This window comes from Tursiops truncatus, chromosome 1, assembly GCF_011762595.2.
Source record: "Tursiops truncatus isolate mTurTru1 chromosome 1, mTurTru1.mat.Y, whole genome shotgun sequence".
Lineage (NCBI taxonomy): Eukaryota > Metazoa > Chordata > Mammalia > Artiodactyla > Delphinidae > Tursiops > Tursiops truncatus.
In genome coordinates, this window is record NC_047034.1 from 23,887,683 (window position 1) to 23,905,208 (window position 17,526).

Here is a 17,526-nt window from a genome sequence, read left to right on the forward strand (position 1 = left end):
TTTGATAATTGATAAGGTGATCTATAAAATTACTTTATAACCATATTTACAAAAAAAAGCAAGACAGAACTTCTTTACAATGTCATACTCACAGAATTCTTTAAACAATCATCATCCACATCAAAATTTGATGTATCTGTTGGGCTACTAACTTCTGGAATGTAAGGTGCTTCACAGTTTCGAATATTATCCCAATCAATTCCACTGAAAAATGGGTGTTTCTTAAAGTCTTCTATTCCATTTTGACCAAGTCGATGTTCTCTGCTACAAATGAGCCTTCGAATAAGATCCTTAGCATTTTCAGAGACATCAGCCACTTGAGCTGGAAACTGAAACCTCTCCTAAACACAGAATAATAGAAACAAAATATAACAAAATATAGAAACAAAATATAAATCACTATTCAATTTACTAAGTAGGTTGATGTTAGCATTGACTTTCTTAAAAATACATTTTCTTTTAAAAATATCTAATAAATATATATGGTACACTGTCCTACAACAGTGTAAAGCAATTATACTCCAATAAAAATTGTTTTTAAATAATAAGAATATATGGTACAAAGTACTGATACTAAAAGAGATGCAGGAATAAATTAAAAAGGATAATTTTCCTAAAAGAACTTTTCATTTCATATGTGACTTAGTCATAGATGCACTACAGAAAGAATAAGTTAAATGCTAAAACACCTTAAATGCTCTCAAAATGAATTCATTAAATGTAGTAGAATGTGACTCAGTATTTTAATAGTGTATATGATTGATAATGTTCATATAAGTCACATACTAATGATTAATAGTATGGAACATTTTTAAAGAATGTAATACATACTTTACACTACGAGAAGTGCGTTACTCCTTTAGCTCATTTAATCCTCAGAGCAACTGTATAAGGTAGATACTCCTATTACTCTAAGTTTATAGAAGAGGAAACAAAGAAACAGTTCAAGCAATTTGCTTGATGTCACACAACTAATAAATGGTAATAAACTGATTTGAACTGAAACTGTCTGATTCCAGAATCTGTGCTCTTAACAACCATGTTATAGTACAATGATTTCTATCTGAAATGCTTTACATGCTATTTACAACTTTGTAGCTATTTCTTGTCTTTCAACTCTTCGTTACTACTCAGCAGATTATCTTTGCAGCCAGGTAGAAAAACATTGACTCTATAAGACTGATTTATATATATGTGTAGCAATTAATCATAATTGTATCACCAGAACAAATTAAAAAGAACAGACTCTCCCTCCCTTTATGGGATATTCCTATTCATATTCTAGGTTTCTGCAATTGCTCACAATCTTCTGAGACTGATAATCAGACTCTTCCTCTTCTTGTACAATCTATTTCACTTGGCACTAAATGGATTAAAGTTTATTCATTCTTTCCTGCTCTGCATCTGGACTGTTTCCAATGTTTGGTGACCATAAATAATACTGGGATAGGTATCTTTGTACATATATCCTTGTTCTACGAATATTTTCCCTAGGGTAGATTCCTAGAACTGAAGTTACTCAACCAAATGTTTTAACCATTTTTTTTTTAAGGCTGTCGATGCATACTTATAAACTTCTTGACAGAAAGATTATATCAATTCACATTCCTATCAACAACGTCTAACAATTTCCACCTCACTGGATTATTTACAGTAACAAGTACTATTTTTCTTTTCATCTTTGCCAATTTGACGGGGAAGAAAAGGATGCTCTTCTTATTTTAATTTGCATTTTATTTATTAAGATTGAGAATTTTAAATGCATTCTAGTCATGATTATACTTATACTATATAGTAATGATATAAATTATCTGCTTATGATCTTTGTTATTCTACTGAAGAGAACATTTAATTTTCTACTTATTAGCACCTCTAATGAAATACAGGAGAAGGTGAAAACTAGTAATTTTATGCATAATTTATGGATCTTGATTACTCATATTTGTCATGTCCCTTATTAGCATAGAAATTAGATTGTTTATTGTTCTTGGAAAATCATTTTTTTAAATATCACATTTTAATTTTATTGAATATTATATGTATTATTTACCACATTATTTGAAAATTAGTAAAATATACTAACTTTGTGATTCATGATTTTTCCATATGTTTCCACCAGAGATTCTGCATAAAATGGTGTTTCTCCATAAAGCATTTCATACATACAGACCCCCAAAGACCACCAGTCACACTCAGGTCCATATCTGCCTTTTCCATCTTCCATGGCTTGAAGGATTTCAGGAGAGATATAATCTGGAGTTCCAACAGCCACTGAGGACTGTACCTGAAGAAGTTCACATTTTTAGTAATCTACCATAATATATTAGAAACAAATAATAATTTTAAATTAGAAACATTTACTTAAAAATACAATAGCATTACTTCATAACAACAACTTCGTCATTATCTGAATTTAGCCTCCTTGTCCATATAAGTTAAAATTTATATAAGCACCACACCAACAAGTTCTCCAGATTTTTTAACACTATAGAACGTTTATTATAGCTGTCACTTAATTGACTACATTTAGGGTAACAATATGATTTGAACACCACAGCCACTAACCACAAATTGAATATATATTTTAGAACATTCTTATTACTGATATTATCTATCCAACACTTAAATATGAAAAATGGGACTGTGAAAACTTTACAATTAATTAGGGGGAAAAATAAAAAAGTCTGGCTAATACTATGAGCAGACTGGAGATTATTTTAAAACACTTTAATGAAAACCTAAGGAAATAAATGTTAACAATGTCCCGCAAACTACTTATGTATTTAAAAAAATTATAAAAGGGAAAAAAATATATCCTTCAAAAAATAAAGTCCCAACAGAGAAAAAGAACTGGGCATACAATTATGGCCAGTTGGATGTAAATTAGAAAACAACAGCTAAAAAAGATCCTGGGCACATGTCTTGTAAGGTATTCCAAAGTAAAAGAAAATTGGTTCTTTACGTTTTAAGAGAACATATCAAGCAATGAACATTCTCAAGATAAAATAATGGTTAATACTCTGAGTTTTCTAGACTAAATTACCATTCTTAATAATCATTAGAATAGACTTCCTCCTTGGCAATACTGAGATTAAGTAATTTGAAAACTCTTCTACTACAAACCCTTAAAAGTACTAGATAAAATATAACAACCATTTTTATAAATACATAAATGAGCCTTTAAATAAAGAGACAGTCTTAGGGGCCCAGTAATCAAGAAATGATTGAGAACCAGGGCGATAAACATTGAAGCAGGAGTGCAGTTGGAGAAATACTGGTTTTCATTGTCTAGGTACTTGGCTTTTAACATATACATAAGGACAAAAGGAAAGACCTTGAACTTACAGGATGTTTGAAGTGAGAGGCTGCCCCATATAACCTTTACCCTAAAAGGCATATTGTAAGGAAAAGGTGAATTATAAAAATCTGCCACTCAGCAGAGAAAGATTAAGACATTTTGTCTATCTTGACTGTGACTGATATGTGAAAAAACTTTCCTCCTTTAGAAATTCATAACTTTAGGTCACATAGTCCCACCATTTGGAATTCTAATTCACAGGGTTTCTGCTGTTCAGAAGTTCTCAAGCCAAGAAACTGGCAAAAATACTGGCACCAGGTTAGGTGCCCCTAGAAAGCCTGGCATAACAAATTCAAAACTACCGTGGAGGACACATGCTCAAACTTGGCCACATATAATTCTCACACATAAAAGGCCATTGAAGATGAGCTCACAATCCAATAATATAACAAAATGAGGAGACATTCTATTACAAGCAAAAGTCAGAAATCCAAACAATTAGACCTCTAACAATTATCAGTTCCACTTCATGAAATAAGTATGTTTAAAATTATTAGACATATTAAAAAATCAAAAACATAAGAAAAAGATAAAAAAAATTAAAGAGAGGTCCTAGATATGGAAAAAAGTAGTCATTGAAATAAAAGATATGAAAAAATAAATGAAATCGGATCCACTACTACACACACTGTAGTTAAACTGCAGAGCACCAAAGGCAAGAGATCTTAAAAACATTAGAGAATAAAGAGAGATTTTTCTACTAAGGAATGACAATTAGACTGACAGCTGAATTATTAATACTAACACAGCAGTCAGAAGAAAATGGAATTGTATTTTCAAAGTGATGAGACAAAATAATTGTCAATATTATATTCCCTACCTACCTAAATTATAATATAGGAATGAGGGTTAAATAAAGATATTTTCATACAAAGATTGAGTGAACTACCACTTGCAGCCCTTTTCAGTTGAACAAAAGTACTAAAGGATATACTTCAGAATCAAGAAATATAACCCAGAGCTTCCCTGGTGGCGCAGTGGTTAAGAGTCTGCCTGCCGATGCAGGGGACGCGGGTTCATGACCCGGTCCGGGAAGATCCCACATGCCGGGAAGATCCCACATGCCGCGGAGCGGCTGGGCCCCTGAGCCATTGCTGCTGAGCTTGCGCGTCTGGAGCCTGTGCTCCGCAATGGGAGAGGCCACAACAGTGAGAGGCCTGCATACCGCAAAAAAAAAAAAAAAAAAAAAAAAAAAAAAAAAGAAATATAACCTAGATGGAAGAATGTGACACGAGAGGGAATTATGAACAAAGATATTAGTAAACTTTAACATACATCTAAATGGTTATTAATTGGATAAAATAATGACAAAGAGAAGGAGAAACAGGACAACAAAGAGTAAGATGAGGAGGAGGAACAGGGGCAACAGAAAAAGGAGATGGAGGAGGAGGAAGGAACAACTACTTGAAGGCTGAAAAATAAGATGGAACTAAAATATTAGAAAACAACATGTTACTGAGGGAGCAGTTAGGATTACAATGTTCTAAGTTTCTTGGTTTTCTAATTTTTATTTACTTTTTAATTATCATTTTTAATTGTGGTAAAACACCCATAATATAAAATTTACCATTATAACCATTTCTAAGTGTACAGTTCAGTGGCATTAAGTACATTTACATTGTTGTGCAACCATCACCACCATCTCTGAAACTCTTTTCATCTTGCAAAACTGAAAATCTACTAAGCAATAATTCCCCTATTCCCTCCTCCTCCCAGGCCCTGGCAACCAGCACTATACTTTCCATGAATTTGACTACTCTAGGTACTTCATGTAAGTGAAATCGTACAATGTTTGTTCTTTTGTGTCTGGCTTATATCACTTGACATGTTTTTAAGAAGGTCTATCCTTGTTGTAGCATGTATCAGAATTTTAAGGCTGAATAATATTCCAGTGTATGTATATACCACATTTTTTTTTATCCATTCATCCAACGATGGACACCTGAGTTGCTTACATCCCTTGACTTTTGGGAATAATCGTGCAATGAACATGGGTGAACAAATATCTCTTTGAGACCCTGCTTTAAATTCTGTGGACATGTACCCAGAAGCGGAACTGCTGGATCATATGGTAATTCTATTTTTAGTTTTCTGAAGAACTGCCATACTGTTTTCCACAGCGGCTACAGCCTTTTACATCTCCATCAACAGTACACAAGGATTCCAATTTTCCCACATCTTTGCCAAAACTTTTTTTTTTTATAGTAGCCATCCTAATAGGTGTGAGCATCCTGTCATGGGCTTGCTGGCCATTTGTCTATCTTCTTAGAAGAAATGGCATTTCAAGTCCTTAGCTTATTTTGAATTGGGTTGTTAGTTTGTTACTGAGTTGTAGGGGTTCTTTATATATTCTGGATAGCAACCTCTTATCAGACATAGATTTACAACTATTTTCTCCCATTCCATTGGCTACTTTCTCACTAAGATAACTGTGTCCTTTGATGCACAGAAATTTTTAATGATGGTGTAGTCCAATTTGTCTATTTTTTTCTTTTGTTGCCTATTGCTTGGTGTCACATCCAAGAAATCATTGTCAAATAAAAGTCATAAAACTTCTCCCCTGCCCACTATGTTTTCTTCCAAGAGTTTTAGAGTTTTAGCTCTTACATTTAGGTTTTTGATCTATTTTGAGTTAATTTTTGTAGATGGTATAAGACAAATTAAGTTTTTTCTTTAATTAGGAATATGGTGGAGAAACTGATTGTCTCTAGACTTTACATAAAGGATAAATGCTAAAATTTTTAAGATAAACATTAAAATATTTGAAATAGAATGTATAACTTCCAAAGAAGAAAAAAAGAAATAAAAATAAATTTGACCCAGCCAATAGAAGGAAGGGAAGAAGTGGGGTGTGCGGGAGAAGCACACATGCAAACAAACAAGCAAAACCTATAGCAAATAGTACAAGACAGTATACTAGAAATAAATACAAACATATTAATAATGAAATTCATAAATGGATTAAATTCAACTATCAAAAGACAGAGTCATCACACTAGATGACAAATAAAACCAAAATGAACAAATTTTTTAAAAATCAGCAATAATCTGCTTAATGCACCTAAACATAAAGACAAAGAAAGGTTAAAAATAAAAGGATGGAAAAGATATACCAGGCATATGTTAAACAAAAGAAGGTTCAGGTAGCTGTATTAATATCAGTCAAATTAGATTCTAAGGCCAAGATGATTATTATGATTTTTAAAGATTTATTAACATAATTAGAAAATACCCTGGAAGAGCAATTCTGAATAATACGTAACTAACAACATAGCTACAAAAGAGTTGTGAAAACATTGATAAGTTCAAGGGAAAATTAATAAATTCAACATCATAATAAGGACTTTTAAATAATAAATAATAGATCAGAAAGAAATAAAACTGGTAGGAATATTAAAATTTTGAACAACAAAGTTAATAACTGTAATCTTACGGACATATATAGAAACCTGCACCCAAAAGTTAGGAAAAAATGTATTATTTTCAAACAAACATGTAACAGTTATAACAACTGGCCTGTTACAAAATTAAAAGCAATCTTGACAAATGCTAAAAAACTGATAACAAATAGATCCACTCTCCAGTAAAAGAAAACTTTCTATAAACAGCCAAATAAGTAAACATAACACTATGAATACTAAAAGGCACACGTCTAAATAATTAATGGTCCACAGAAGAGTTCTAACTAAAGCTGGAAAATATTTAGTAAAATACTCTATGTCAAAACTTATGAAGAAAAGTAAAGCACAAATAAACAACATCAGGAATGATAAAAGGGCAAAACTACACATGTAACAGAGATTTTAAAACTAGAAAGAGTGCAATCTGAACAACTTTATACCAATAAAATTGAAAACTCAGAGAAAATAGATAATTTTCATAGAAAAAAATATAACTTACCAAAACTGACTCAGGAAGAAATAGAAAACCAAAGAGACCTATAACCATTAAAAAATTTGAATCAATAGTATAAAATCTACCTGGAAAACAAACAAAATAAAACAGAAGAAAACAAAACCTCACCAAAGCAAAGGTGATTTAAAAGTGAGTTCTACCAATTATATAAAAAATAGAGGGCTTCCCTGGTGGCGCAGTGGTTGAGAGTCCACCTGCCGATGCAGGGGACACGGGTTCGTGCCCCAGTCCGGGAAGATCCCACATGCCACGGAGCGGCTAGGCCCATGAGCCATGGCCGCTGAGCCTGTGCGTCTGGAGCTTGTGCTCCGCAAGGGGAGAGGCCACAACAGTGAGAGGCCCGCATACCGCAAAAAAAAAAGGAACAGATAACCCCAGTATTATATAACTGTTCTAAACCCAAAATGGGTAAGGGCAGCGGATATGGCTCCCCTGTTTATTTTATAAGGCTAAAATAACCTAAATACAAAACAAGACAGATAAGAAAAAATTGAGAAGGAAAATTATACTGCAAGCTCAGATATGATCAATGTCAGGTATGAATCTCAGGTAACAATTCAATATAGAATTTTAGCATGGTCAATCTAGCAGTTTGTTCAACTATATCAGTATAACTTGATGATAAAGTTATGTTTATATCCAAAGAATGGATGATTTAACATTGGACGATCTATGTCATTCATCGTATTAACAGACTGAAGGAAAAACACCCTGGTATTATCTCAATGGATGCAGAAAAATCACTTGATTACACAGTATTAAAAACCATAACAAACTCTTGGTAATCAGAAATAGAAATCTCCTTAATCTGATGAAGAATATATACCAAAAGATTACAGCAAACATCATACTTAATTTGAAACTACAGAAAAAACACCAATAAAGTCAGGAACAAGGCAAAGAAGCTCCCAATTACTACACCTATCTAATATTGTGTTTAAGGTCACTGACTGCATGATGAGAAAAAAATATAGCAAAATAACGGTGTAAGGACTGGAAAGGACAAAACACAAGGCTGTGTCATTATTTGCAGATTATAAGATTGTCTATATAGAAAAATATACATATACACATAGAATCTACAAATTATTTTGAACTAATAGAAAAATTTAGTGAGCTTGCTAGTTTCAAGATGAATACGCAAAAATCAACTGTGGTCCTAAAGAAGAGCAACAAGCTATTAAAATGCAAATTTTTAAAAGTTATCCATTTATAATAGCCAAAAAAAAAAAAATCCATGAAGTGTCTAGGAAAAAATCTAACAAATAAAGGTAATAGGTTTACCTTTACCTGAACATTATTATAAAACTTCATTAACAGACATAAGAGAAAACCTAAAACAATGGAGATACCATATTCACAGATGGGAAGACTTCATGTTATAGAAAAAAATTTTCCCATAATTAATCTCTAAATTCAGTGCAGGTCTACAAGCTTGTATATGTGAAAGGGTGTTTGTATATGTCTGTATGTATGTATATAAACTAGTAATATAATCCTAACAATCATATGGAAAAACAAGTGGCCAAGAATAGCCAAAACAATTTTAGAGACAGAAAAGGAATGACAGCAGGACACCCTCTCACAGAAACTGACTTCTTACAAAGGTATAGTGATTAAGACGGTATAATTTTGACTCAGACGTGAGACCTAAAAAGCAAGTTGAAACTTAATTTGGAAAGTCACAAACTTTGGGAAAGGTTAAAATTGAAGCAACTGCTTCAATAATAATAAATGATGATCCACACAGAGTTATATAATCACAACATTTCAGAACACCGGAAATAAACAGAACATCCTGAAAGCTTCCAAATAAGGGGCGAAGGTTATAACAGAAGTACTGAGAATTAGGACGGCATCAGATGTCACAACAGTAAATTAGAACACAATGCAATGTCTTCTAAATTCTAAGAGAAAAATAAGTTCAAATCCATCATACCATGTCCAGTCTAGATAAATTATCAATCAAGTATGAGAGAAGAAATGAAGGCATTTTTCAGACATGCAAGATTATGAAATATTTACTTCCACTGGAACCTTTCTTAGGCAGCTACCACCAAATGAGATGAAAGACAGACATGGATCCAGGAAACAGAGGATCCATTACTAGAGAGCGACACACAAATTCCATGATGATAAGGAAAGGTATGTCTAGGATGACAGTTCTCATCAGAGAACTGGAGATAGGAGATAGGCCTATCTCCAGTAGGCCTATAGGACAGTCTAGACTAGAAGGAGAGTATGCACGCCTCCAGACAAAGGAGCCACTAAGTTATTCACTGTGTCTAAGAGAGAAAGGAATTGCTCAATTTCTTAATGTGTGGTAGAGAGTCTGGGGATAAACTAGTGAGAATTATACAGAAAAACTAAGCAAAGTAAAGGGGTCACTTACTTCAGGGAGAACAAAGAGCTGTCCAAGAAAAGAAAGGTAATTAAAATAAATAATATGGCACAGCTATGAATAATATTTATATAATTATTAAAAAACTGAACAGGATTTAATGAAAGATTATGTGATAATTACAACACTGGGAAGATAAAGAGGAAGTGTAAGGGTTGGTTGAGACAGGTATAAAAGACCTGTATCCTCATCTTCCATGGTAGGAAATTAATAGATAATATCTAAAACTAAATAACAAGAGGCAGTAGCATGAATACAATAATAAAAAATACATAAGTAGAAGAAACAACGGAAGAAAGAGCTAAAAGATTTTTATGTGTCTGCTTGCAGAAAAGGACAGTTGGAGGTGGGAAAGAACCAGGACAAAGGAATGCTGTTTCTTCTCATGTCTTCCTAAAACATGTATACGTCACATAAAAAATTAAGTAGAAAGGAAAAGAAAAAAGAAGGTTCTTCATTATAATTTTCTAAATGGAGGACCAATATGCTATCATGTCCAGGAAAATTATTTGAGATCATTAATAAAAAATGAATGACTAGGAAGACATACTAGAATTTTAGGAATAAATCTGATCAGGGGCAACTCATATAGACAGAAACAGTACTCAATGCATTCTGGAATGCACAGGGACTTGGAGGACTGAACACCAGGCTCCATAGGAGGAGCCCCAACTTTAAGGGGCTTATAACATGCAGGACTGAGGAAACACTACCTCTTCCCCTGGAATTCTTTCTCAGTGTAGCTCTCTCTTTTCTGGAATTGTGGACCACAACTTTCTGATACCACAGCCTACCTGACTTTAATCTGTGTTTTCTCAACTGAGACCACCATGCTATTTCTCTCCCTCTCATGTCATACCTGGCACTATCCACTTCCCACTATATACTTCAAACACATGCAGTTACCTTAGAGCAGAATAATTACATACACCGGTCTTACGTTGTTTGTGTGACTACTGTCATATCTATTACTTCTACCTATGTCACAAGCCCCATATTACAATTTTATTTTCGCTTTTAATAGTCAGATACCTTTTATATAAATTTTAAAAGAAAGATTAATATAATCTTTTTCCTTTATCCTGTAAATCTTATTTATCGTATCTGATATGCTTGATCATATAGCTAAGTATCCAAATGGTGTCATTTCCTTTGGTGTGAAGGACATTCTTTAGCATCTAGGCCTCTTTCATTTACCTGAAAATGTCTTTAATTCACCTTCATTTTTGAAGAATATTTTTGTTTGATATAGAATTCTTGATTTACAGACTTTTTTTTCTTTCTTTCAGCACTTTAAAGATATCATTCCATGACTTCTGATGAGAGTTCAGTGGTTATTTTTACCCTTTTCCCACAGTATGTAACGTGTTTTTTCTTCTGGCTGCTTTCAATTTTTTTTCTTTAAGTTTCAGCAGTTTAACTGTGATGTAGCCAGGTGTGGTTCCGTTTATTACCTTGAGATATGCTAGGATTTTTTTTTTTTTTTTTTTTTTTTTGTGGTACGCGGGCCTCTCGCTGTTGTGGTCTCTCCCATTGTGATGAGCACAGGCTCCGGACGTGCAGGCGCAGCGGCCATGGCTCATAGGCCTAGCCGCTCCGCGGCATGTGGGATCTTCCTGGACCGGGGCACGAACCCATGTCCCCTGCATCGGCAGGTGGACTCTCAACCACTGCGCCACCAGGGAAGCCCTATGCTTGGATTTTATATCTGTGTTTTTCATCACATTTGGTAAGTTTGAGCCATTAATTCTTACAAATGTTTTCTGTTACTATCACACTTTTACTAGGATTCTAACTGTATGGATATCTGAGCCTATGTTGATTTTGTTTCAATCTTTTCCTCTCTGTTCTTCAGACTGTTTAATCTCTATTAATCTGTCTTCAAATTCACTGGCTCTTTCTTCTCTCATTTCTAATCTACTCTTAACCTCCTCCTGTGAATTTTTTATTTCGATTACTATAATTTTCAAGTTCTAAAAGATCCGTTTGATTTATTTTTCTGCAGAGATTCCTCATCTGTGTAATCTTTAAGACTATTATCTTCCTTTGATTCTTTCAACATATATATGATAGTTTCATTAAGTCTCTGTCTGGCAACTCCAACGTCTGTGCTAGCCAGGTTTTTACTGACTACTTTTATTTTTCAATTCTGTATCACAATCACTTACCCTACCCTCTATTTTTGTTTGGTCTAGTGATTTTTGACTGAATGCTGGCCACTGTCAATAAAACATTGTGGACAGTATGAATTCTATTATCTTCCTCTGAAGAATATTAAATTCTCCTTTAAGCAGATAAAAAAATGCTAACTGATCTCCTTGAACATGGGCTGGCTTACACTTATACCCTTTAAAGGCAATTTATAGAAAACCTAAGATTCATCTCAACCCCTTTATTTGGAGGACCACTTTCAAACTCCGTTGATCTTATCAGGACTTGGTTTTAGGCTGTTAGATAGGCTTAGAGTAAGTCTTACATGTTACAAACATCTTAACTAGCCAATATTCCAATGCCCCCTAGTGCTGTGTCTCCTCCAGCGCTGCTTGATTTCGAGTAATCTGCTCGATTTTCAAATGGATAGCATCTACTCTTTGGTAATTCTCATATGTTCTTATACAGTTGTCCCTCCATATCTGCTGGTTCCACATTTGCAGATTCAACCAATCATGGATCAAAAATATTTTTTAAAAAATTTTCCAGAAAGTTCCCCAAAGCAAAACTTGAATCTGTCACACGCTGGCAACTATTTACATAGCATTTACATTGTATTTACAACTATTTATATAGAATTTACATTGTATTAGGTATTATAAGTAATCTAGAGATGATATAAAGTATACAGGAGGATGTGCATGGGCTATATGAAAATACTACATCATTTTATATCAGGGACTTACTTGACCATCTGCAGATTTTACTATCCATGGCAGGGGGGGAGTCCTGGAACCAATCCCCCACAGATACCAAGGGACAACTGTACGACATATGTACAGACCAACCGTCATGAGATAGCCCCATATGGATATTTTAGGCCCTCTCTATGCACAACTCCCTCCTTTCCAATGGTAAGCCCTGCAGATTCCAGCTGCCTCAGCTAACCCAACTCTGATCTCCTCCTCCTCAGCTCTGTAAGACGGTTAAACTCTGCTTTAACTCTAGCTTTGTGCATCAGAGTCAGCAACCTGTCCCAATCCTGGGAAATGGTGAGGCATACCTCATGAATTAACTTCTCTCAGAGATAACAGTCTTGTGTTGCCTGTTGTCCACTGCCTAAAAACAGTTGTTTCAAATCCAGTTTTACAGTTATTTATAGTGAAAGAACAATTTGGTATCAATTACTCCCTCCACCAATGGCTAGAGGCAGAAGTCATATAATCCTTTGAAAAAAAGTTATCTCCTTAGGATAAATTTTCAGAAGTCAAATTGCTGGTCCAGAATAATGTGACATTTTCGTGGCTTTTGCAATGTATTATACTAAATTACTCTCCAAAAAGTTTCTGCCAATTAAAATGATATATATTTGGATGTATGCTATACAACCAGGAAATTGAGGTAAATACTACAACAATAACAACAACAATAACAAACAGGGAAAACAACTGGGGCATGTAAACTTTTAAGTAAGTGAGAGAATATAACGGAGGGGCCTAGGGTTAGCAGAACTAAAGTAAATGGTAACATAAAACTGAATCAGCCTATTGGACTTTCTGATAAAAGCATTCACTTGTTGAACACTGTCCCTCAGGAAAACCAGACAACTAGTAAAGAAAGAGAAAAGAAATGAAAGTGAAGAAGTCACATATTCGTTTTCCATGTGGGATTTATTTTCTTCACTCCTCCGGAACTGTGGAAATATCTCAAGTACAATAATAAACAGTTCAGCTAAAAAAGGAACAAACAAGAGTCTCATAAAAGGTATAGTGTATAAATCTTAAGATCATTAATATAAGCAGTTGAAAATGGTATATGACTTTTTAGACAAGCCCTATTATGAGTAAGTATGCCTAAGTGGAGGGAAGTAAAGCACAGAAAGACAAATGGATGGAAGGATGTTTGATAGATAATATAAATAGATGGCTTCTAAAACAGATAAAGAAAACAAGCAGTAAGGAAGATGTCTGTGGGTCAAACAATTTAAGGTTTATCTTTATTTACCGTGCCATCTTCCATCAGCTTCAGACATGAACCAAAATCTGCTAACCGAATATGTCCATTCATATCCATCAATATATTGTCAGGTTTGATGTCCCTGAAAAAAACAGACGCACTCAATTTTTAGTTGGGAAAAATAAACACAATCAGTTACTTGGTAAGATAACCATTTTGTCTGACAATCTCAACTTCTTTTAAAATTAATACTCTAAGAACATATATTTCTTTAGACTATTTCTTTATGGGTTCAAATCCTAGCTCTGATTCATATTAAAACTTTTTTAAACACATGCAATTTCAGTGTTCTGGAGATAAAAAGTACTGTGGTAATTTTCATTGAGGTTAAATCTTACCATTCTTCCTTTAGATTTGCACAGATTCCAATGTGGCCATGGTAGGCCTACTTTCTGCATACAGAGAAGAGCCGTAATTACTTGATACCCACAAAACATACTACCTTCTAGCCCATGAAACTGAACAGGGAAAAATATACTTCCTAGACCCTGAACATAAATGTAAATAAATACATTTTCAATTACTGCAGGTCATGACAACACAAAAAGAATTGCTTCACAAAGCTGATTCAGAAAATGATTGAAACTACTTAATAGTGATCTATATTATTATATAAAGCTATTTACAGATGTTAAGTCAAAGGCTTGTAAGATATCCAAATCTAACTAATAACAAACTAAATCATGCCAGTTTTTGTGTTTGTTTTTACATTTGAATAAAAAAAATGTTGCAAACCTTTGTGGCAGCTAACCCACTAAAAAGGCAGAGTTCAATAGTTCTGACAGACTATAGCCTTCAAAGCCTAAAATATTTCCTATCTGGCCCTTTATAGAAAAAGTTTGCCGACCCCTGTTACAGATGATAGATGACTGCTTAATACAGACAGGCAGATAGACAGACTGAAAACAGCAGCCTGCATAGGAATTGTCTTCATAGTCCTCCATATTTGAATTTATAACCTCAACTCTCAGAAATGCTATATTAAGAAAAGATTTTTCTCTTGTTCAGAAACATCAAAGAAGTACACTTTAGTGCTGGAAGGAACCTTAGAAATTACCTAGACCATTTTTAGATAAGGGGAAAACTGTATTTTATTCTTTATTTTTTTAAATATTAAACTGCATAGTCATTATACATAACTGCTACTGGTAGAATTCTCAGATTTTAAAGGAGACTAAAGGAATTACAAAGACAGGATTTATAAACATCAGTAATATTTTTGTCTATGTAAAAACCAGGAAATATTAAAACTTAATAAGAGAAATAAATTGTATTTATACACTTGTAACAATTAATAAAATGTAAAATATTTAACAAGACATTATAGATGATACTGCCACTCCCCAAGTATCTCATTACCCTTCCTGATACCACCCCCTTCCTCCACTCCCCAGAGGTTAGCAACCACAATCCTGAATTTGGTGTTTACTATATCATGCATATTTTATATTATTAGTACATATATATGTAACCATAAGACTATATATTTTTCTGAATGTCTTTAAACTTTATAATTGATACCAAACTGTGTGTAGCCTTTTGCAACTTGGTTTTATTCTAATGTTATGTTTCTAAAATTTATCCATGTTGATACATATTGTTCTAGTTCATTAATTTAAATGCTATATGGAATATTTTCACAGATCCAATTTATCTATCAATGCTCCTGATTATGGAATTTAGATTGTTTCCAACAATTTTAAATTGTTTTAGATTTTTATTTTGCTATTACACAAAATTCCGAAATGAATATTTTTACAAATACCTCCTTGTACCCATATGGGAACATTTCCCTAGGCTATCTAGAAGTGGAATTGCTATGATAAAAGACATGTACATCTTCAACTTTACTAGCAGGATTACTACTAAGGTTAAGACTCTTTTTTACATTATCAATGGTCATCTTAGATTCCTCTTCGGTAAAATGCCAGTTAAAATCCCGTGCCATTTTTTTATACTGTGTGTGTGCTGTTTGTTTTTGGTTAATCTTCAGGAATTTCATTTCCTCAGATTTAAGTACATGTGTTACAAATCTCTTCTCTCCGCATGTGGGCTTGTTTTTCCACGTTGTTTATAGTGTCTTTCTTACTCGTAAAAACATTGTTTAATGCTAATATAGTCTTATAATTTATAATTTGTATTTTTTGTCTTTTTTCACTTTTTTCAGCTTTACTGAGGTATAATTGACAAATAAAATTGTAATGTATTTAAAGTACAACATGATGATTAATCTGATGTACATCACATTGTGAAAAGATCCCCACCACTGAGTTAACATATCCATTATCTCATCTCACATATTTACTTTTTTTTTTTTGGTGTGAACACTTCCATTCTACTCTCTTAGCAATACAATATTATCAACTATAATAACCATGCTATACATTAGCTCCTCAGACCTTATTCATCTTATAACCTAAAGTTTGTACTCTTTGACCAACTTCTCCCTATTTCCCATACCCCCAGCTCCTGTCAACCATCATTCTACTCTCAAAATTTGCATTTTTTGTCCTAAGAAATGTCCCTTATCCTCTCCTTCCAGGGCTCATAAGGATAGTGTCCTATATTTTCTTTTAAAAGTTTTAAAGTTTTACTTTTCATTTCAAGTCTTTAATCTCCCTGGAATTAATTTTTCTGTGTAGTGTAAGATAAAGGCCACACTATATTTCTTTCTGTCCCAATACCATTTATTGAATGACATCCTTTCACTACTGATTTCTAATAGCACCTCGGTCAGAAATCAAGTGGATCTGTTTCAGGACTTCCATGCAATTTTAATCAAAAATCTTTAGAATGAAAGGGAGCCTATTAACAATGACCAGGACAATAGGCATGAACTGGAACTGTCACAGGCAAACAGAGGTATGCTCACCCATCTATACCTAGACTACTGTCTTAATTATGAGAGCTCTATAATGACCTCTCTATACCAGTAGACCATGTTTTTAAATTGCCATGGCTCTTCCAGATAAATGCTAGAATTAGCTTAATATGTTCCATAAAACCTACTGAGATTTTGATGGGAATCACAATGACTTCACAGATTAATCTGAAGAGAAATTATATCTTTGCAATATGACTTTTCCCATCCATGTATCAAGTTAATTAACATTATAGATACATATCTTAATTAATGTATATAAATACCTTATATATTAGTTATGAGTCTTCTTTTATGTCCTTCAATAATATTGAATATTTTTCCACAGAGAGCTTACACATCTTTTGCTATTGATAGTCTTGGATACCTCAGAGTTTTGTTGCTATTGTGAATAGGATTTTCTTCATAGAAGCATTCTCATTTTGCTTCCAGTTTTCATGGGAATGTTTCTCATAGTTCACCATTAAGTGTGAGCTTTGGTTTATATTTCCAGTAGAAACTCAATATTAGGAGAATTACCTTCTCCTCCCAAATTGCTAAAAGTATCAGGAGTGGATATTCAATTTTGTTGTCATTTTTGGTGTTGAGTTTATTTTCCTCTTTTAACCTATTAATATAGTGTGTTACTCTAATAGATTTTCTAATGTTGAAACTCCCTTGCATCCTGGAATAAAACCTACATGGCCATACTTTTTTTTTTAATGTGCCATCTATCACTGAATCTAAAACTCCACTGACTGGAAAGATGCACCATTATGGCATGTGCCACTAAAAGAGAGAATAAATTGACTACTATAATTTTAG

At 33.5% G+C, this 17,526-nt stretch overlaps 1 protein-coding gene across 16 annotated transcripts in view; it reads right to left on the reverse strand.

Annotated features, from left to right (window-relative positions):
• Positions 1-17,526, reverse strand: part of CDC42BPA (CDC42 binding protein kinase alpha) — a 326,271-nt gene that overhangs the window by 152,307 nt on the left and 156,438 nt on the right. For all 16 annotated transcript variants that reach the window (XM_073801177.1, XM_073801159.1, XM_073801161.1 and 13 more), the window contains exons 6-8: positions 13,830-13,923; positions 2,084-2,284; positions 93-341 (exon numbers count right to left, since the gene is read on the reverse strand). In XM_073801177.1, the coding sequence (XP_073657278.1) occupies positions 93-341; positions 2,084-2,284; positions 13,830-13,923 (544 nt within the window). The remainder of the gene's footprint in view (positions 1-92; positions 342-2,083; positions 2,285-13,829; positions 13,924-17,526) is intronic.